Source organism: Bombus affinis, chromosome 9, assembly GCF_024516045.1.
Source record: "Bombus affinis isolate iyBomAffi1 chromosome 9, iyBomAffi1.2, whole genome shotgun sequence".
NCBI classification, from domain to species: Eukaryota; Metazoa; Arthropoda; class Insecta; order Hymenoptera; family Apidae; genus Bombus; species Bombus affinis.
In genome coordinates this window covers 11,848,310-11,870,484 of record NC_066352.1, presented here as the reverse complement: position 1 = coordinate 11,870,484, position 22,175 = coordinate 11,848,310, and the positions used below count along the sequence as shown (strand labels likewise).

The following is a 22,175-nucleotide window of genomic DNA, read 5'->3' as shown; positions in this document are numbered from 1 at the left end:
TTAGTAGGAGATTTGGAATTCTCTTCGGAGGTAGGTCGTACAGGTTTTCTTGAGATTTCGATTGTGTTGTTTAATCCTTTGCGAACTATCGCCAAATATAGCCGTTCTGCGTAAGCAATCAATTTCACCGAGAAAATTATACGCGTTCGCCCCCCCCCCCCCCAAAAAAAACTGATAGAATCAAAAGACTCATATGTATGTTATTTTATTTATCCCGTGGAGAATCTGTGCATGTACATGTGTCTAGAATTTGACATCTATGAACGAAAAGCGCGTTTAAGTAGAAAAGCACGTTTAAGTAGAAAAGCACGCTGGCAATTTTAAATGATTATTGCGGTACCAGCTCGGCCCGACGGTACGGTCGACTTTGAACCGTCCCGTCCGCAAAGGTTTAACAGGTATCTTCAGGTATTTCTAGACGATGATGGAAGATCGATTCGAATCGATGAATTAGAAAGATGTGACAAAATTAATTGAAGAATTTAATAAAGAACTTGAATTTTTTATGAGCATGTCGTACAGGTGTTTTTGAGGTTTCGTGTATTTTTAGGCCACTCTGATTTTTAATTTCGAGGATTCATTCGTGTTATCGGATTTGAAAATAAATGCGATAAAATCGAGAAGAGAAACGATCGCTTCTTTAAAGAATGAAGATAAATTGATTCTATAGACTCGCTCGTGTCACTTTCAAAAGATCTCAGCTAAGTTAAAAAAAAAAAAAATATAAATATTTTGTTTCTTGACAATGCACCATGTGTGCATATTCTTTATATATTACATATATTTTTTATATACTTTTTGTAATTCTATTGCTCGTGAACTTGTAGTCGCTTTAATTGGCAAATTTGGAAATTGATTAACACGACGATCAAAAAGAAAATTCCAGGAAAATTATTTTTTTAATCGCCGTTTACCGTGAACAGTGTCTCGAGATAAGATAAGCGGCGCATTACAGTAGCCTGATAATTTGTTTCCTTTATTATGTTTTCGAGCAGATCTAGAGCATAAATATTAGATAATAGATATTAGAATAGAAATTAAAATAGAACATAATCTTCAATAAGATAAGACACAATAACAGTAGATTTATCTGTCTGTTTAAGAATTCCTTTATTTCTTCGTTTATTATGGAAAATTATGACTGTATAAAAAAAAAAAATGATAATTAGAAGTGTTTTACAGAGCCTATAATTAACAAGATAGATGCACGGAATTCTATGATAAATTGTTTGTGTTTCAATGAGGTATTCTAATTTAATCAACTCATTATTCGAAATCAACTAGCTTACCGTATTTACTGATATTGATTCTACGATTAAATCTACCGCTTACGCGTTTCAGTATGCTTTTGCCAGTACATTCATTCGAAAATTTCTCCAATTACTTATAAATATTATTCCACGAAATTTAGTACCAGATCAATTTTAATGAAATTTTTTGTTTTTGGATATTCTAACATGATGTCAATTTTATAAGGATAGTTGTGTTCGATGATATAGTAGATTAAACATTAGCGAAACAGATAGTTTACCTGTGTCTATCCAATCGACGTCCTGTCCATTGTACGCGGATTTTAGTCTGTTTGTGATAGTGGTCAATGCGAAGACTTGGTCCCTGACTATTGTCGGTCTTGTTCCAGTAACTCGTACCTCTGGATTCAATTTTTGTTCCTCTCCGTTCGACGATACTGGGTAAATGTATCTGAAACACGGGCAAGTGAGAAATGAACTCAAGATTTTAATTGAAACGTCGATATTATATGGAATATTGATCAGTTTGAAAAGAAAAGTTCACGATATTTTAAGAAACTAAAATTGAATTCTAGAGACAAGAAGATATAAACGCAAGAGTATTTATTGCTCTATTTTTGAGACACCTTGTGTAATTATATCAAAATTTAAATATTATATAATTTAATTTAATAACACAATTTCATTCACTATTATATTACAATTTAAATAAAATTAAAAAGAGGACTACACGGCTGGTAATTTCTATAAGAAAAAAAAAAAATTCATGTTTGTAAGATACTCACTTGTCTACGTGTGTGCCGTTCCAACATTCCTTCGTATTGCTAGGAGGAACCACGAGGCCATCGTTGCAAACCTTATAGGGCAGGTAAACCCAGAATTGTCTGGAATCTCTCACTCTCTGTCGTGTCTCTTTCACCAATTTATCCAAAATAGCAGCACGATCGTCTGTTAGTGTTTCTTGATCAAAGTTCAATGATTCGAGTTCCAACTCCCGATTATCTCGACGTCTGCGTCTACCCAACACAGGTCGTCCGCATCCAGTGAACACCCTTTGCGAAACGTCGTTGCTGTTCTCTTGGAAATTCATGATCGCCTCCGAGATTTTCAGGTTGATTGGTCGTACTAACATTTCGATGTTAAATGGACCCAACAGACGGTCAGCCACCTTGTCCACGGCCTCTGAAATTGGAGAAATGCAAGTTACAGAAAGAGAACCAACTATAAAAATTACTGCAAAATTTTCTAAGGAATTTTCTAAGGAATTTTTGCAGGAGCCACTCTGAATAGAAAATACAAAATTTCCTAAAATTTGTGAACTTGCCCGAGTAAACGAATGAATAGAATCTTTTCATTCATTTCGTTCAAACTTAATCCTTCGTTGGACGATTACCGATATTCCAATAATTAGTAACGGGATTTAGGAAACAAGGAATTTGGCGATTCTGCTTGTCGAACATTATTTCTCGAGTCTTCTCTATTCCTCAGGCGATTGCTAATAAACAAAATACTCTGTGTGCGTGATTCGAAGTAAGTCGATTGATTATATTCTCGAGCCTATAATTACCAAGAGAACAATTCGCGTGGAAATTACTCACCGACGAAGTGATTCCATTCAGCGTCCAGAGCCGCATGCTGAGCAAGGCAGCCCTTCATCACGTTGGCACACATGTCACCACAGGCTAACACGTTGCCCGTGATCCCGCTGCACGACGGACACACCGTCATTCTTGTGAGTGCAGCTGCACAATCGGCTGATGGTTTCAGCTGTGAAAAGCCAGACAATTTTCTAGCTGTTCTTACGTTTGTCGTAGTTCATCGATTTTCTCGAGCTTTTTGCGCGTTTGAAAAAATTTCAGCGATGTAAAGAAACGTAAATTTCATAAGAGAGAATTTTTATAATTAAAGAAAAAATTTCCTTATCGTATTATACGCATTCTGATTATATCGCGTTATGGCTATTTCTTCCTTCGACGATTTTTACATTTCTTACAAATGCATAAAACGAACGAAGAAGATTGATGTTTCTCTTACCGACTGCATGCTCTTCAAGACATCCGCAGCCACCGTTAAAGCCTGACTAAAGGCTCTTGTCGCGACGAAAGACCTTTTGATTTGCACTCCTAATTTCTGAGGGACATCGCCGAACGGTCTGATTTCCTTCATATGTTCTCCCACACACTCCAAGTATTTATTGTCAAAGTTGTACTGACTGTTCAGCACCGTGAACATTTTCTGATAAAGAGTATTGAAAAAATTGTCCATCGTATCGTCGAGGTCGACCTAGAAGAATAGAAATTATATCCGATATTAATAATCGATCTATGTTTTGTCTACAATCTCTAACTATTAACGAAACTAAACTGTAATCGATACATCGATCGAGTATTCCGTAACTTTCTCTTAAATCGTTCTTTTCCATTAAAAATGATACATTTTTACACGTTCTAACGAAAGCTTTCAATTAAAAACAAATATATTATAAATAATAATTTTTATCAAATAATATACAATGATCTCTCTGGAAACTAATAATCTAGCCTGGGAATAAACAAGCTTTTTTCCTTCTAAAAATACCTGATTTCAGAGACCAGCTAATCGAACGAGCCCATGAAACAAAGAGCAACCCCCACGAGAGGCTATTCGGCTCGTCGATCAGCTATTCACGGGATGCTCCTTTTTAATTTCTATCCATCCCCGATATATTCGAGCACTGTCTCGATCGAAGGAATAATCCTGCGGCTCGACGGAACGTATTATCGAGCCGTGCGGGGAGGAACGGCGGAGATGGACGAAAGAATAAAGCATAGATAAAGGAAGGAGAAAGAAGGAAGGAAAAAGAAAAGGCGAAAAGGGGAAATATATATGGAAAGACAGAAAGGTAGAAACGAGAGGTCCTCGATAAATTCGAATCCTCCGCGACGCGATATATCACCGTCGTATAAATTCGTTACCCGGCAGCGACGCGTGCGATTGCAACAATAATATATTCATGCGGAGCCATTTTCGAGCGTGCACGAGAGCCAAACCGGGTCCAAGTGGCGCCGCTGAATAATTCCAGCCGATTTGAATGACAATCGCGCCCTCGAAATACGTCGTCTCAGTGTAGTCCCTCGATTCCGTCTCTTTTCGCGGTGTACGTTTTATTCGCGCACCAACTTTCCCTCTCGTTTGGGTGATCGATACGACGTGACGAGCCGATCGGTGCGATCTTGAACGCGTGCCACGTATGGCGAACGGAAATGGCTATTAGATCATCTGAACGCGACAGGTTTCGCGAGAACGTACTTACGTAAGTTTGCGAGTGTTTTGAGAATCGATGAAGAATGCTGAAGGGGAGATCTTGGGTTAACGCGGCATATGAAAGAGATGCAGAGACTATCGTCATCTTCTTTGTCAGTAGCGATAGAAAAGTTTCGGAAACGCGAGCTTCGATGTTGAAAATTCACAAAGTGAAAAATGAAAAAATCTATCGGAAGGAGAAAAAATCGTCGAACGAAAGAATGCAAAGAGACTAAAGAAACGATACAAACTCTTTGAGAAATAAAAAAAATAAAAGGGAAAAATAAAAGGATTGAAAAAGCTTAGAAGATGATAAAAAGAGAGAAGCAGCGTATAACGCAAAGATTTTATAGAAAATACAGCATCCCAAGGAAAGATAAACTGTGCTTCTTTGTATATACGAAAGGTTTATGCGAAGGGTCCAGATATTTCTTTAGCAAAATGGAATGGGCGCTTCTACTTTCCCCTGGACATTAATTTCAATACAAGAGACAACTCCCGACAGATAAAGTGAAACTGTCGGGTAATTGCAGCTGTCCAGGAATAGCCCATTTGATCTTCGTTGGAAGATACGAATCTAGGGAAATATGAGAGGAGAAAGAGGAGAAGAAAGAGAGAGAAAGAGAAATCTAAAAGCCAGGATATTTTCTGGCCTTTTATCGGCAAACGTTCGCGAGTCCTGAACGTCAAAAGCATTGATTAAACTCGCCTTCGCACGAGAAGTTTTCTACCACCCTGTCACGAAGTCTCGTTGCTCGCGGTTAAACGTCCGCTGGCCGACGGAGGGTCGAGGTTTCAGGCCGATTTCGAAAGTTTCACCCTCTACGAGCCTTAGCCGCAACAACTCAGAAGGGTGCAGGTTTCGTTAAAAGGGGAGGAAAGTCCAGGACCGCGAGGACGAACAAATTCTTCCGCCTTTGAAAATCGAGACCGTGACCCCCTATCGATTTTATCCTGGAATTTGATTTGTCGCATCGCAAACGAAATTGGATGGTCGTCTGCCGCAATAGCTTCGAAGCAAGTGGAGAAGTTCGGAAACGGATAGCAATGATCTACGGGGGTCTACACCAAGAACAAAACCATTGAACGAAATGGATTGTACAAGAGATACAGTTTGAGTAAAAAAAAAGGTCAGGAAATTGAATTCACGACCTATTCTTTGTTATATTAATTTGTATTACATGAGATAGAAATTGTTTTCGAAACGTGAACTTAAAATTCTATATCGGAGTCAAAGCATTGAAAAATTGCCCAAGGTCGAAATCATCGAGAGAAACGGATTGTATTAGGTTGTCCGAAAAGTTTCTTTCGTTTGATAAGGTGATAATAGATGAACAACAATTTCTGTTTTATATTATTTTATTGAATTACGTATGATCCATTTCTATTATTCTATTTTTATTATTACGTTCGTACATAATTCAATAAACTAATTAACTATAATATATAAACTAATTCAATAAACTATTATTTCTTTATAAAACGAGAGAAACTCCTCGAATAACCTAATACACAGTTTGGATGAAAATAGCCAAAAAATTGGATTCGTGACCTATTTATTGTCGTATCAATTTATATGTATTCTAAGAAATTGAAATCGTTTGTGAAAGGTGATTTGAGTATAAAGATCTAGGCCAGAGTGAAAACCGTTGGAAACTCACCGTTCCCTTGGCATAATAGTTTTCCAGTTCCTTGAACAAGTCGGTGAATACAAAGGAATTCTGCTCATAGAGAATTCCATAAGTCTTCTTAAACATCTCGTGGAAAACCTTTTTACTATTAGCGAGAAGATCCTTGAAGAAACCTGTAAAAAGAAAAGGAAAGAGAAACGATTTATCAAACAGTTTTCCCTCTGTGATAATTAAGACCGTTTGAAACTGAAGCAATCTGAAAATATAAAAGACAAGATCGGTGGACACATTCACGGAGGCTTCGGCCAGCCATCGACATATAAATAATTTATACGAATGCCGATTAATTGATCTGGCCGAAAGGACGAACAGAGAACGTAATTTATTTAATTGCACGATGCTTCTGCATCGTTTTCCACCGGCCTCGTTGTAATAGGAATAATTTGTAATTGCAGAGGAAACGAATCGAATCGATCTACCTGTTAGAGACAAGGATGGGCCTATCACTTGAGATTTGCAAATCAATTACAGCCGCGACTTCAACTTGCTAGATTGATCACGCGTTAACAATGTTTGTTTCTTGTCGAATTATAGCGTCTGTACACTCTGCTTGCTATGTACCTAACTTGCAACCGTTAATTAACTACTTGCTTCTAGCCAGGATAAGGTGTTAACGAAGTTTGCGTAGCACTCTGTCTGAACTTTGAGAATGATTTCTGCCACTCATTTATCTTCACCTTATACTCTATTCATTTCGAGAGAGAAATGCAGAAAAGGGTTGTTGCAAAATCGGTTTTATATGCGACAGCTTACTACGAAACAAGATTTCAAGAAAGAGTTCTCGTAATTAACACGCTAAAATATAACTTTCTTTTGGTTACGTTTGAGAAAGTAAAGAGAGCAAAGCTTCAGCAAGTTTCGGGATGGAAGTCAAACGTAAAGCAGTTAATCTTAAGAAGACTGTAGGCTATTTCTTTCCTTCTTTGCTACGTTTAACTCTAAGAATACGAAAGATTCGCGGATTCGTTGTGCTTGCGATCGAAGATTACGTGAGAGCATGACAATTCACATTTTTTATTTTCTACAAGAAGCAGTTTTAAAATCCTGTATGGAACGTGCGAAATTCAATCATTTCAATAAAATCTATGTATTCTGTAGTTGTAATACCAAAGTACCAGAGGAAGCAAAGTCTGTGTGCAACATGAAAGACAAACACAAAACGATTAATGGTCACGAAAAATGAAACTAGAATTAAATCAAAACCAGAGCAAACCAGAATTCGAAACTCTATCTTGAAATGAAATTCTATCGACAGAATGTATCTCTCTCAGTATATTTTCGAATCTGCCGAATATAACTGGTCATCAAATAGCCATTATCGCCCTGACACAAGCCTCAGCTTTTCGTACGAAAAATCCTACGAAGAGAGCAAAAGCTTTCGATGAAAGAATATAAAGTCGCCGATTTCTCAAGCAACAGTGGCATCGACCGTTCGCTGAACAACGACAAAGACAGGGGTGGCCCGTGCCACCCTCTACACGCGTAACCTCACGAACCAGTGAAGCTTGAACCAGTTCTTATCGTCACTTCAGTCGCGAAGAATGTGATTAAAATTCCTTTTAACGACGCTAGGAACTGGTTAGTGAAAGATAAAGAGAGAGAGAGAGAGAAAGAGAAACAGAGAGAACAGGTAGGTGAGCCCCGTAACGAATCGTCGACGGCAACGTCGGTGACGACAACGGCGTCGCCTCGGCAAAAAGCTTCGGTCTCCGAGCCGCATAAAAGGGAAGGAAGCACTTAGCGCCGCGACGACTGGCTAGGAACTTCGTCGGAGCTTTTAATTCGCGACACGCTCCAACCTTCGCGATTAATTCCCCCAGTTTTCCCCCGAAAATCCGCCGTGTCGCTTCCATATACGTATGAATATTTTGATTTTTCTATCACAGGATCAAGATAAGAGATTAAGATGAAAAGTAAATCTCTGTGTCCAATGAAACTTACGTAGTTCTCGCGGAAATATTTGCCTTGTGTATATTACGTTCTGATCTATAAATTGAATTTAATTTTAAATTTGAAGATCTATAAATTGTATTTAACCGTTGCCATGTAACGTCGAGCATGGATTATAATTTTGATTCAACGAGAGCAGATTGTATTAGGTTGTCCGGAAAGTATTTTCGCAAACGTATTTTTTACAACAGTGCAGATCGTACGTAATTCGGTAAAATAATATAAAACAAAAGACGTTGTGCGTCTATTATTTACTCATAAAACGAAAGAAACTTTTCGGACAACCTAATATTTATAACAGCGTTTGCTAAACTATAATGAAATACAGTTATGTCGACTCATTTTCTCTACCATTCTAAGCTTTCCTAACAGCCTTGCAAAAGTCCCTCTTAAACAAAAGGAACTTGAAGAATGAAACGTACAGCAGTCAATACGAAATTTCTAAGGCTCTCTTGGCTATCATATCCACCCTTTGTCGTGCCTTTACCTCCGCCTCCCGCCCCCTTATATTTCACACTATCTTCCTACCCTGCATAGGAGTTCCTGTACTCTTCCTCCCTGTATCTTCGCCCCTAACTCACCCTCTCTCTCTCTCTCTCTCTCTCTCTCTCTCTCTCTCTCTCTCTCTCTCTCTCTCTCTCTCTCTCTCTCTCTGCCAGTGCACTTCTGTCGCGGCGAGTGGCAGGCAAAGTGGGTACGTAGCTAGATGCGGCTAGGTGTAGTAGCTGCTCAAAGGGAAGCACGACGGCCTTCAGAGAAGCCGTGGTCGGATGGAAAGGGCATGGGAAAGATTGAAGCTCGAAGAGCAAAGAGGTAGTCGGGCCATGGTGGTGCAAACTCGTACGCCACTACCGTTAATTTCGTTAATGAGAATCGTTAGGCGTATCTGAGATGTTCGACGTGATACCGTCTAATTTCGCTATCGCCACGTCGACCCTTCGATCCACTCATTTACATTCGAAAAGGAAACAATAACACTTTGTCATTCGATATTAAGGACAATTCATCTTTGGGTCAAAGATCAATGGTCTTTGCGAAGTGAGTAATACAGCAGGCGTACCAGATTAAAGAGAGGCCTGAGTAAACAGAATATAAATTTGTATTCAACTTGCTATAGCACCGATATTTCTTTGTCTTAAGATATTAGAGAAATATTACCGTTGTAAAGAATTAAGTCTTGGGGATGTTCCTAAGCTCTAATTAAATATTAGAAGATTGTAAATTTTTCCTGTACCCGAATTGTAAACCGTATAATATCTATTAAAGTTAATGTTTCGCTCGATAAGTAGGTACAAGTAAGCGTATTCGACGATCGTAGATTTTTGCTGATGGTAAGATTATGTCAAAATCTTACCGAGAGGTAGCTCTAACACCAAAGGCAACCCTGTAATAAATTAACGTGGTAACTTGAACAAAAAAGTTTCAAGACAAGCACCGACATCAAACGGGCAATTACGTGGCCGGAGAACGGGGACAGGGATTAAAAGATTAGTAAAATTACTGTTCCGCTTATTTGAACAAGTGGTTATATTTTCTGATTGAAGGTACCCCGAGGGCACATAATCTTTCCTTCGTTTCACCGAGTCTATTAATTTTGGTAATTCACGTAGCGAAATTTTTCATCGTCTATCAATTTATATCAATTTGAAATCTCTATAGAATTAATCTACATCAAATATTCTTGGCAAATATTTTAATTCGTCTGTATATGTATAAGAGATCTGACGAGTTTCAAGAATTTTCAACAAATTTTATCCAACGATCGTGCAATCCTAAACTTTGTTTTACATTTTTTGAGAATCGTTTTCAATACATATATTTTCGTATTTTGTCCCGCTCTCGGAAATAAAAAAGAAGATGAAGGTTGTCGAAGAATCGCGTCAACCATCCAGACGCCATTAACCGAGAAATCTCATTTCGGACCACGTATTGCGCTTCGAAGCCTCATTCACGTCTATTAACGCCACTCGCCCTGCCAATGTCGAGAATGTTCGACTGATCGAACCGTCTGAAAAGTCCTTTTGTGATTTAGAAGTGGTATAATTGACGAGATATCGTATTTCGTTTCCCCGACTATGAGCTGTCGCGATGAATTTTCATTTCTACTTCTTTTCCTTCTAACTATACTGTAACACGCTCGCTGATCTTTGAACACTCATATCGAGTTTATTGAACTCCATCGATCTCGTACTTTTGTGCAGTATAAACCAGCGAAGGCTCGTTGAAACATTCTATTCGATCATCTTGTCAATCTAATATTCCATTTATATGTCGAAATACCTTACAACGATATTTACAATTTCTGATCGTACAACATTTTACATCGCGTGAAAGACAAAACAAAAAGAAAAAGAAGAAAACTTCAAATAAAAAATTACTCGCAGTTCTAGTTGCAGTACGTACTCCACGTCTCATGTTTCCGTCTACAATACACAAAAGAAGGCGAAATCTATCACGAAGTTCAAGAAACACGAAATTGAAGAAATCTTTTGCGACTCTGCATCCCTAGAAACTTAAAAAAAAAAAAGAAAAAAAAGAAAAAAACCTTTCCAAAGAGAAACGTCGTCTGACACACACGAACGTGCTGACATTCGAGTTTAAAGGTAACTGATCAAACGAAATTGCAACCGCCTGCCTCTCATCATCAGAGGCAACGTTCAACCGTTTTGCCAGTGTGAAGGTTCGTAGAGTGGGACTTCACCCCTGTCGCACACGCGTATAAACGCGCAAACATAGAGAGCGCGAAAAGAGCCGACGATGAAGTGATTAAAATCGTGAAACGTTGGATGAAGGTACTCACTGTGGAACCTGGTCCCTCTCGTAGACAGGACCTGGTGCAACCGCTGAAGAGTTTCTTTGGTGGCTTTCTCGTGTTTGTCGCGTGCCCTCGCCTGCAGTCTCACCTCCATGTCCGCGGAGCAGCACACCTCGCCGCCGCTTCTCACGCTGCCGCATACTTTCAGCTCCTTTGCTGGAAAAACGAACGGGAAACGAGTTTAATACACCGGCTGGATACACGTCTCATCCTTCATCGCGGTGCTTCGAGGAGGAAACTCGTTATACAGACGTCTTTAACAAGAGAGCTTTCGAGGGTTTATCATAGTTGGTTCAAGCATCGGACAAATCTTTTATTATTTTCTCTTCTTACTTCTCTTTCATGTTTGTTTTGTTCAATAGCTGAATCGAATATTATCGTTCTTGAGACTATTATTCGACGATATTTCTCTGTTATCGATTGTCATTTCGATTAGGTTTATTTTTTTATTGTTTGATATGGTTTAAGGGATGAAATTGAATGTTACAAATGTTTCAACGTTACGATATAACATCGTATCGAACTTTACGGTTTCTGTATTCGATGCAATTGAATATGATATTGAACGTTCAAATATTTGTATTCCGTTGTAGCGCTGCGATGAATTCAATGATTTTTCGACTCGAGTCTTTTGAAAATTATTTGTTCTCCTCTATAGTGCAACCGATATCTAGTTTGGTTTTCTACACAGGATGATTGATCTGTCTTTTCTCTAAGTATTTAGACATCTTTTTCGAATATGGATGAAACAGAAAGATATATGTAATATCTTTTGACGATTAATGTCAAAGTTATGAATGCCTCTATAGAAAGCATCGTTGTCGTTAGTTAACTGTTGCAATTAATAATTCGGATTGATATCTGTCCGCTTTGAAATTGATTGGTGTACGTATGCAAGTGCGCGATTGGAAATAATCATTTGCGATTTTCAATAGGCAAATGTAATTAATAAATCTAATTACCCTCCTTCCGTCATTTTGAAGTCAACGATGATTACGCTAATTATGAATACACGAATAACAGGAATAATTAAACAGCGACCAGAACTTCTCTGCGTACAATTGTATAAATTATATCATTTTCATAAAAGGATTCTTCGTTTAAAATTTCTCGCTTGAATAAGAGTTCCTTTCTGTAAGAGTTTTATCCCATTGAAGTTCGAACGTTCAAAAAAAATAATATCCTCAAAATGAGAAGAGACAAAGAGTCAACAAAAAGGTCAGAAAGGTTCAAAAAGTAAGGGAAGCGATAAAAACTTTTCTCTTCGTCGAAATCCAATTTTCCGTTTTCCGGAAGACGTTGTGGGTAGCTACTGGCATAGGAATCACCCAAGCAAGATCTGTTCTCGCGTAAATTTCCACGAGTTTGTTCGAGTTTACCTTTTGCAACTAGATCGGCCTAATCACATTCTTCTTTATCGATAGAAATTTACATTTCCGTCTCCGATTTTTCGATTTTTAAACGTGTCCGACCACCTTCCTTTCGCTTTAATTTCCTGCTAGTTTGATATTTTGCGAACAAATACGCGTCCGATACAAGAACGATACTGCTTGTCAATATTGTTAAACGGGACGAAGTTACACAAAGTACTTACAATAGGAAACGTCGAGAAAATTAATGAAAATGGATGCATCGAAGTAATTAAATAAGTAAATTAAATAAAGTTTTCAATGAGAGAGTCGGATAATTTCTAAAACTTCCTAATTTCAAACTTACTTAAATCAATCAAAGTTTTCAAATCACAAATTAATCAAATAAATTCAATTACTTCAAACAGAGTCACAATAACTATGAAATTTTTATCTATTTCTTAATTCTACTGTTTATAAGAGAAAAGTCGATCCGATCCGAAACAACTTCGAAGTTGATTGAATTTAGAAGAGTCATTAGAGCAGTATGGTAATCGAGCAGAAAATGAAAAGCAGTTTTAGACAAAGGCGGTTCGATCGTCCTGAACGCGTTTGAGGAAGAAATAGTCGCGATCAACGACGAATGTAAAATTTGAATGTAAAATCCTTTCGAAACTCTGTCTAAAAAACTTTATAACTCGCGTTATACGTATTTTAGATACCTGAAAGAGTTATCGAAGGACGGTAATACATACGTATTACCTTCCACGGACAAGACGTTCCATCAAAAATTTCGAAAATCAGAAAACACAAGTTTCATTATCTTGTTATCCTGCGTTGATTGCTTTTCTTCGTTCAATTGAAAATATTCTGTCATTAATTCGCAATAACCTGTGCAATATATATTACCCAGAAGGTAAAAAAGAAAAGAATTAGGAAGCTTCAAATATTTTAACATATCTTGAAAAATGAGAATTATTTTCTGTCTCGTTAAAAGCGAACAGAAACATTTTCGCGTATTTAACAACTGCAGAAATGAAAACTGTGTTAACAGACATTATGAGTGATTTCGTAGTTTCATTGTTACTCCTATTACTTGACGAAATAATTCCTGAAACATCAATACGTATCAGCAGAGCGTATCAACGGTAATTTCGCTCAATTTATAACAATTTTCCAAAGACCAGGAATACATCCATTCTTCGAAACGTCCCAATAAACCATCCAACGGCGCCGAGATCGAGCAGCATCCACCCTCTATCGCGCGGCGTGACAATAAGCCGTGTTTCCATCGAGGGTCGTAGAACAGGGCAGCAGCCCTACGCTGTTCCCTTATCGGTCGGACGCCAGGCTATATCGCTTATCTGCCAATATTTCCAGTCTGCCGTCTAAGTAAGCTAATTTCCAGCCACTCGGAACTCCGAGTCGAACTTCCACCCCCTTTTGCCCCGACCATCGTTTTGTCGTGTTCCTTCGCCCCATTCTCTGTCTGCTTCGGCTTCAAACTTTCAAACACGCCCGTAAAAGTAATCCCGAATTATTTCCGGCGAATCGGTCGTCGTGACCGCGCTTTTCCGCTCGATTCGATCGCGCGACGCGTGCAGTTAACGAGCAAAGTAATGCGTTACGATTACGCCAGTCTTGATATAAAAGTCTGCTTGCTATCAAACAGCCCCCTAAATCTCTTCGAACGGTCCACCCATCTTCGACAGAGGAAACGAATACGACCTGTGTTCCTTCAATTTCTGTTCCAATCTACGCGGCTGTAAATTTCATTTAATAATTCTATTTTCATTGACTCGTTCGATACGAGTTTTCTCTTCCTTCTTTCTTCCTTTCCGACTCTGAATATTTTTAACGTTTGAATATTGATCACAAGAGGCGACACGTAGGAGAATAGATTTTCAGGTAGTTTTGAAATAGAATAGAAAATACAATAGATTCATCCTATTAATTAACACATGAAGTTTCAAGCTCCAGTTTAAAATAACACCATTAGAAGTATACTACAAAACCTTGTGAAATATAAGATAAAACACATCCCTCGTTCCAGTTTCCTACCAATACAGATGGAAAGAAGCATTGGAAGATATTTCTGTTCTATTTCTAGCTTTTCATTTCCACATTTCCCATTCGTATCCTTCCATAGCCAATTGTCATTCGAATTAGCATTCATCCTCAAAATCGCATTATTCGGAGTTTCCTGGCAGACAGCAGACGACATTTGCATCGATTGTTCCATAAGCACCGAAATAATAAACGTCATAAAACCGTACTGACTCCTTCCCTGGCCCGCGATTTCACGACGTAGATACCCGTTGGCGCGACAGAAAAACGGAAGATCGTCCAATAAATTTCTTCGAACGATCCCATATAAAAAAGCAATGACAAAAAGTGAATAAGAGAGAGGAAGATGGAGAAAGGAATAGGATATAAAATAGATAAAGTGAGACGTATCTGGAAAGCTCCAAGAAGCATTTGACGAACTACCGTTAAAAGCCCCTTGGCGCAGACACCGAGACGACCCTCGTGCAGCTTTTGCATCGCGTAAAGCTCGTACGTATATACACGCGTGTATGGTACATAAAGGGCCGGAGAGTTACGCGGTACGCCGTTTGTTAGCGTACTGACATCGCAAAGACGCCGGGATTTCCGTCGCGACGCGCTTCCGTGTCGCAGCCAACGACTTTGTACGGTACCGGCTGCTTTTTCCAGGAAAGGGACAGAGGACCTTGTAGCCAGGGGGAATTATGAAACAAGACAGAATCGATAGGAGGGAGTGGACGGTACAGGGGTAGAATCTGTCGACTGTGAATGATAGACAGGGAAGAAGAAGTTGGATGTCGAGGGGTTCTGTTAAGTTGTTTCCCGGGTGGTTTGGATCTGCTTGAGGAGAAATTAATTTCTGTTTAGATCCTTGGAAATTAACGGAACTTCAAGGCAGAAAGTATTTTGTATTATACCGCTGTTAAATTCGCTCTAGGGCAATTTCCGATAATCCGAGGGTAAATTTACATCTACTTGGAGTTGAGAAAATTTAAAGAATTCAAAGGCAGAGTTACAAATTTTTTTTAATTCAATGCTTCTATATTGCATTACCATCAGCTTGATTCAGAGAAGATTTTTGTAGTCTCCGGAGGAAATTGCTATTCCTAAACAATAAAAGTAGTTTCACAAAGTAGCTAGTGTGTATAATGGTACGAAACTTGTAACGATACAAGATGATCAAAAAATTCTCCAATTTCTTAAGAATGTTGTAACAACAACGGTTAACAATTGCCTGTTGGAATTTAGCTAATTAACACGTAGAAAATTATTAAACTTGAGGTGTGTTTCAACGACAAAATCTGGCTGGAAATACTTCAACAAATAAACACATCACCTTCCACCATTGCCCATATCACCAAACTTAATCCACACTTGATGCTCGTCATCGTGCAACTCTCTAAACATAGATCAACCCCCTGATCGATTCGATCCGCTGTACACGTGTCACCATCGTCCAATGTTCAACCTTAACACAGTCGATTGATTCCAGTTTAATCGAGCCGTGGGAACCGCAACTTTCATCTCCTCTTTTTATAAACGAAAGGTCAGCTTTCATCCTGCGACTCCGTCATCCCTTTTAAGCGTTAGTTAATTACAAAAACAGAATACTCGTTTAACGGAGAAGATCGGTTGAAACTGAGATGCAATCATCTATTAATCGAAAAATGCCCACGACCGACTAGCTGAACCTAATGAGATTAAAGGGACGCGATGTTGGTCACGCTCGAATATCATTTCCATCGCGACCGGATGTCACGGGGTAATTCCGTTTGTAATAAATCAGCCAGATATCGTCGCGAATTAGCAGAAATTCTAGCCGGATATAGCAACGTCCAATTCGATGAAATATAGATCGAACGTAAAATGGGTACCGATGAGAAGCGAATTTCATGCAACCTTTGTCAAACGAGTCGCAAGGGTTGCGTACGTTCGAATCTTGAACACGAGGATGTATTCTATTTTGTGCGGTGAATATAGCACAGGGATAGAAGGGTTACTATTCGATTAGAAATCTCCCTTCGTCGGAATGGCTGCCAGTGATACGCAGATGTAGCAATTTTCTGGGCCAAACGAGAATTGAAACACGTCTTTGATCTTTGGGAATAAGACGAGCCCGTGATACGATAGGGTATTTCCGGATAATCGATTTCGCGAAACTCTGTTTCGACGAAGCGTGGTAGTTTTCTTTAGTGTTTCGAATTCTTTTAACATTGTCACAGACGAGGAATAATTAAGAATACAAAGCTGTATCCTGAAATTTATCGAATGGAAGAAGATGGAAATTTCTGTAACGTTTGCGAATTTCTATATTGTTTCGTCTTAATTTTAATCCTTCTTTCGTTTCTAATCTTTTAGCAGTTACGTAGAATCGTTTAATATGGTAACAAGAAATTGGACGATTCTTGAAGTGATTAAAATTCGTATTGCGGTGTTTCGCGACATTACGACAAAACTTCGAATTATCGTTGCAAGTCAGCAACACCTTAGAATAGCGAGCAACGTTGTAGAATTGTTAGGAAGCATATTATCCGTGCAAGGTAATTTACAGCGCGGTGGAACACTTACATTACAAAGCGCAAAGCCCATGGAATCAAGGAGAATCACAGAAATCCTTGCAACAGTATTACAAAGCACACGGTAAATCCAGTTTAATCCCTTCATTACGAAACATTCTAACAAACCCGTTACCATGAAAGATTAAAAAATCTTGCCCGAGATTATTCGTACGCAAGTTGTGAAAAAGCGAAGTAAATCAACCGAACGTACTCTGCAACGTTGTTCCACGTTATTGCGGCTCTGATATTTATTTTACGTTACAACGTGTTGTCTTTAAACAATTCCAAACGATAAAAATCACGAAAAAATCGTGGAAAAAGGAAAGAGCTATTGAATTGGGGAAACCACAAAAAACGCAACAGAGCGTGTCTTTTTTATCCGTGTTTTATTTCTTCCTTTTATTTTTCCTTTTTCCATCGTTTCCACCTTCACGCTCCAACGAGCTTTCACCCTTTAACGAAACTCCAGGCGGTTCGTTCCTAGCCGATTCATTATTATTCCGAGCGAATCGATGATGGCAAGTTCGCGCGATGCAGCCAGCCCATTCACGCGCGTTCAAAATAATTACTTTCGTTCCGTTTAACGCGGGGATGAAAAAAGGTGGAGTCGGCCGATGTTTGGCTGAACAAGCCACGTTCTTTTCCTATACGCGTCACTCGATCTCTCAAACTCCAGGAAACCTCTGAATTTTTCTCTTCCGACAGACCTTACTTTGTATTTCATATCGACGTGCTCGAACGCAAATCACGCGAGTTTTTCTCTTCGTTTCAGACTTAAAGCTGAATCAGAGAATCATTCCCGTCCTTTCCCAACTCCTCTGTCCAATCAACAACTTTTTTTCGATTATCACGCACAGTCTGGCGATTCGAGCGTAACGACGATGAACAGAGAGAGAGAGAGAGAGAATCGGCCGACGTCTTTCCGTCGGCATTTAAAAGGGCGTTGCACGCGGAAATTGGGAAATTTCCATTGTAAGTGGATTTCCGCGAATAGCGTCGCTGAAGCCAATCTCCACGTGGCAAAGGGCGGATTTCGAACCGCTGCTATCGCAAACATGAAAAACCGTAGGAAAATGCAGTCAGCCCTGAGGGTATGGTACCTACAGCGAGATCCTTCCCCGAGGATTTGTCATTTATATGATTAACGAGCGAGTGACATTCGTCGGATATCGATTCTGTCTTTTCTCCTTTCACATCGTAAGAAACCAGTTTTCGATTTATTGGGAAATATTTTTTTACTCGCCAGATAAATTACCATTGCACAGAACGCAAAGAGCAGGGAGAGAGCGAGAGCGAGAGAGAGAGAGAGAGCGAGAGAGAGAGAGCGAGAGAGAGAGAGAGTTATTATTTTCTTGGAAATGTTTCCTACTCGCTTTTTCTTTTGTTCTCCTCTTCTCTTTTGTTCTTCTCTTAGAAGGCAGGGTGGTAAAATTCGAAGAAAAGAGACATGGAACGCGGCAAGGAAGCTTACAAGTATATTCAAACGATGTGTAAATACAGAAAGAGAAATACGTATACGATGTAAGAACAGAGTGCAAACAGATTAAAGCAAACGAAGCAGGCTAGATGTTTCAGCTGACTGTATTCAAAAGCAATATACAGATTATACTACCTTTAAATAGCAAGGCTAAATGACCGTAACAAGGGAAAGATATGTATATTTAGCCGAAAGTTTCAAACAATTTATTTAGCTGTAAAAATTACCATAACCGCGTTACATTGGCTAATAAGCTCCAATCGACAATGAAACAAGTTTTCAAGAGCGAGTTTTTACCACAATAATGAGCACCATAATTGTTGAAAAATTATATTTCAGTTTTATTTACCGCTTTATATACGTTTCTGTCAGCAGGAAAATTAACGTTTGGGAAAGCAGCTCTCTATTTCATAATACCCTAAAGCTGTGTATCCCATTTTGTATAAACATCATATGCGCTTATTTGCAACGTACTGTCCAACAAAAGCCAATAAATCCAAAAGGTAAACAACAAACATTTCTGGATATTTGGAGATATTCTCATCTGCATAGAAATTCTATAGAAACTCGTGGTCGATCGATTCCAGTCCCATCTATCATGTCATCAAAGAATGACGCGAAAAAAAGAGAAAAATTTTCATTATTACTTAATGGAGCGAGCTAGCGTTAAGGATCGCATTAAAATTCGTACACGTCATTTCAATGAAATTCGAGCAGCCGTTGACAAAATCGAGACGCAAACCTCTCGACGTCTCTTATCTCGAAAGCCAAAGTTACGAGTGAAACTCCATAATATGGCCGATCGAGACTGAAAATTCAAAGTTCGTAGAGTGGTGCGATTTTCCGCGTGCCCTGTGCCTGTTTAGAGGATGGAAATTACAGATATTGGCAGCGATGCGTCGCTGCGAGATTCGCCTCGATTCCAACGGAATACAAATGACGTCGAAAATCGTTCCTTCCAGGGACAGCGGCTGCAACTTCTCCCCGGGGAAGCTTGTAAGTTGAAAGTGTTTGCACTTGGTTGGAAAGGAAGAGTTGTTCGAGGGTGGAAAACGAAGGCGATCGGTGGCTGATGTTCCGTCTTGGCGAAATTGAAAACAGGATGGAAATTAATGGGAGTTCGGACGTGGTTGCCAAATATTTGCAGTTACCGGGCTTGGCATTTCCATAAAGGTGAATCCCGAGCAGGCTTGCTCCCCTACGAATCCATTTCCCTTCGATTGGAAAAGGGAATTTTCTTCGCGGATAACTCGGGGGAGTTTGGAAGTGAAACCACCGAAAGATTTAGGTAATCGAGAAGGCAGCAATCGAATTTTCGATCGCGTTATCGACATTCCTGTTATATGTAAGAAGTACGTACAGGATAGCAGAGGTGCGTTCGAGATACGCGTGTGCTTAATAGTCGCTTCTGGTCGCGTGATCGTTTTGTTAGGACGCGATTAGATCCGAATCTCGATGGCGTGACTTCGATTTTTGTTGCTCCCGATGGTTGTTTATCGTGGCTGTTAGTTTAATTGCACGTAGAAGTACCTTGATATTTACGACACAGCTGCATCGTCTACCTCGACGTTTCTTCGTCGATTATTCATTAAATCAAAGGGTTCGATTTTATCGCAGCGATTCGACGAATGCGTGGACTCTATAGACTCGTAGAAAAAGATCGATATCAATGGAACCGGCCGAACTTACTTTCTAAAACCGATTCAATCTATAGGGTGTTTCAATCTTTCTATATAATTATCATCTTCTTCATAAATACGTATAATTAACACTTTACGCTTTTCCAACTTTCATGTTCCCATCTTACCGTTCTTTCGATAATACAAACAAGATGTTTGGTATTTTGAAGAAAAATTTCGGCGCAACCTTCAAACGAGATATCACGTCCACTGTGCGATATTTAAAGGTACTGGATATGGAATATTAAAAAGTCTACCAAAATTTTCATTACGTCGTTCGATTTATCTCCACGCATCTCTTCTATTATTCTAATCGCCAAATATTTGACTCGCTTTTCCCATACAAACACCAACTATCCCTATTTCCATCTGCCAAACAAAATCAACCTACCGTGTCTATTCTCGAAATTCCTCCCAAACATACTCAACCGCCAGTCTCTTGCATTCTGTCGACGCGGTGTATTCCCAGCGTCCATCGGAGTACCAAAGGATAGAAAGGAAGACAAACCCAAACAGGCAACAGAGTGGGTAGTCGCGACTGGCTCACGGTATCACGGTTAAATCGCACAAAGAAAGAAAGACCAGCGGTTTTCGTTCATTCATCGACCGTCGCTGCCAAATATTGCCAGACAGAAAAGAAGTAACAGCGGACGAATAATGGGGGGGGGGGGGGAAAGAATAAACAGGAAAAAGAGGGGAAAAAGAAAGTAGAAAAAGCGAGTAAAGGGGTGTAAATCGAAGAGATAGAGAAAATTCGAGCATCGAAACCGTTCCTCTTTGTGCAACGTGTTCTCTTGTATTACGCGTGCCTGTTTCACCCACCATCATAGGATTCCCGCGGCGAATCTCCATTAAATATTTACGAGCATGCCGAATCGGCCTCTGTCCGCGCGCTGGGAAACGTGGTGGGCTTCCTTCTTTCTCGCCGGCGTTACCGTGTACGCGATCAATCCCGCGTCGATGTGGTAGACAGAGGGGACGACTGGCGTCCAGACGAAGAGCGTCGTCGTCGTCGTCGTCGTCGTCGTGGTCGTGCACGCGGCGTCTGGCGTCGCCGAGTACGAAACGCTCGGCGAGATTTCAATCCACTTACACTAGGCCGAGTTACAGGCTGGACACACCGGTTCACGATCGATTGGACGAGTACGATGTGTTTCAGGTCGATTGCGTTGGGAATTCGTTTTTCAAAAGGACATATTCCAGATACGTAGACGGTTTCTTTAAGATTTTACGGATTCTGGTCGAGGACTGTAACTGGAAATTTTTTCAACTTGTCTGAGATTCTCGGAAATTTGGAATCGTTCGAGATTGCATTCGAAAAGGATCAGATCGACGAAAATTTATAAAGTAGAAGATAGGCGCGATGTGAAAGAGTTTCAAGCCTTCGCGAATCTCTGTTACATAATACCGATAAATCGCATCGATATAATGCCGATCGATCGATCGCGAAACGCATAAAGATGGCGATTATTGGTTCAGTTGCGGCGGTCGCAACGATATCGATCGCAACGGTACTTCTCCAACTGTCTAGCTGTGGTCCTTTAGACACGGGTCAAAAAGTATGTTTAACCTTGAGTCATCCGCATCTGTTTGCATAGGAATATGAAAGCAGCGGTATGAAAGGCAGCTGTTAATTATTTGCGAAAAGCATTGTAAACGACGTTAAAATTGTAACCAGAACTGTGTAACGCGCGACAATCCCCATTTCTTATTCCTTTAACCTTTAAAACCGAATCGCCGATCAGACGAGCGAGCGAACGTTCGAAAAAGAGAAGCGCAATTGTTTCGGCGTTATTTGTCGCTCTCTGTCGTTGTTGTCCTGTTTAACAAAGAGAACGACGACGTGGCCGGATGCACAGGCAGGACACAACAACGAAACGTACGATTTTATCGATCGTTTCAGCTCATACAGAAGGCAACGTGTATCCACGCGACAAAGGCAGAACCGCCTAAAGTGGGACTACCGGCGTGCAACAATGTAACCGGCGCGTTGCTTTTCGTTAGCGACTGGCAACACGCACGTGAAACGTTTCTGCGTGTATTTTCGGATCTGTGGAAGAAGCGTGTGTGCGTCTATG

At 39.8% G+C, this 22,175-nt stretch overlaps 1 protein-coding gene across 1 annotated transcript in view; it reads right to left on the bottom strand.

Annotated features, from left to right (window-relative positions):
* The window catches only part of LOC126920199 (glypican-4), a 129,968-nt gene that overhangs the window by 6,812 nt on the left and 100,981 nt on the right, over nt 1-22,175 (bottom strand). The window contains exons 2-7 of the mRNA XM_050730219.1: nt 10,974-11,144; nt 6,194-6,336; nt 3,285-3,533; nt 2,849-3,017; nt 2,036-2,432; nt 1,532-1,701 (exon numbers count right to left, since the gene is read on the bottom strand). Coding sequence (XP_050586176.1) covers nt 1,532-1,701; nt 2,036-2,432; nt 2,849-3,017; nt 3,285-3,533; nt 6,194-6,336; nt 10,974-11,144 — 1,299 coding nt within the window. The remainder of the gene's footprint in view (nt 1-1,531; nt 1,702-2,035; nt 2,433-2,848; nt 3,018-3,284; nt 3,534-6,193; nt 6,337-10,973; nt 11,145-22,175) is intronic.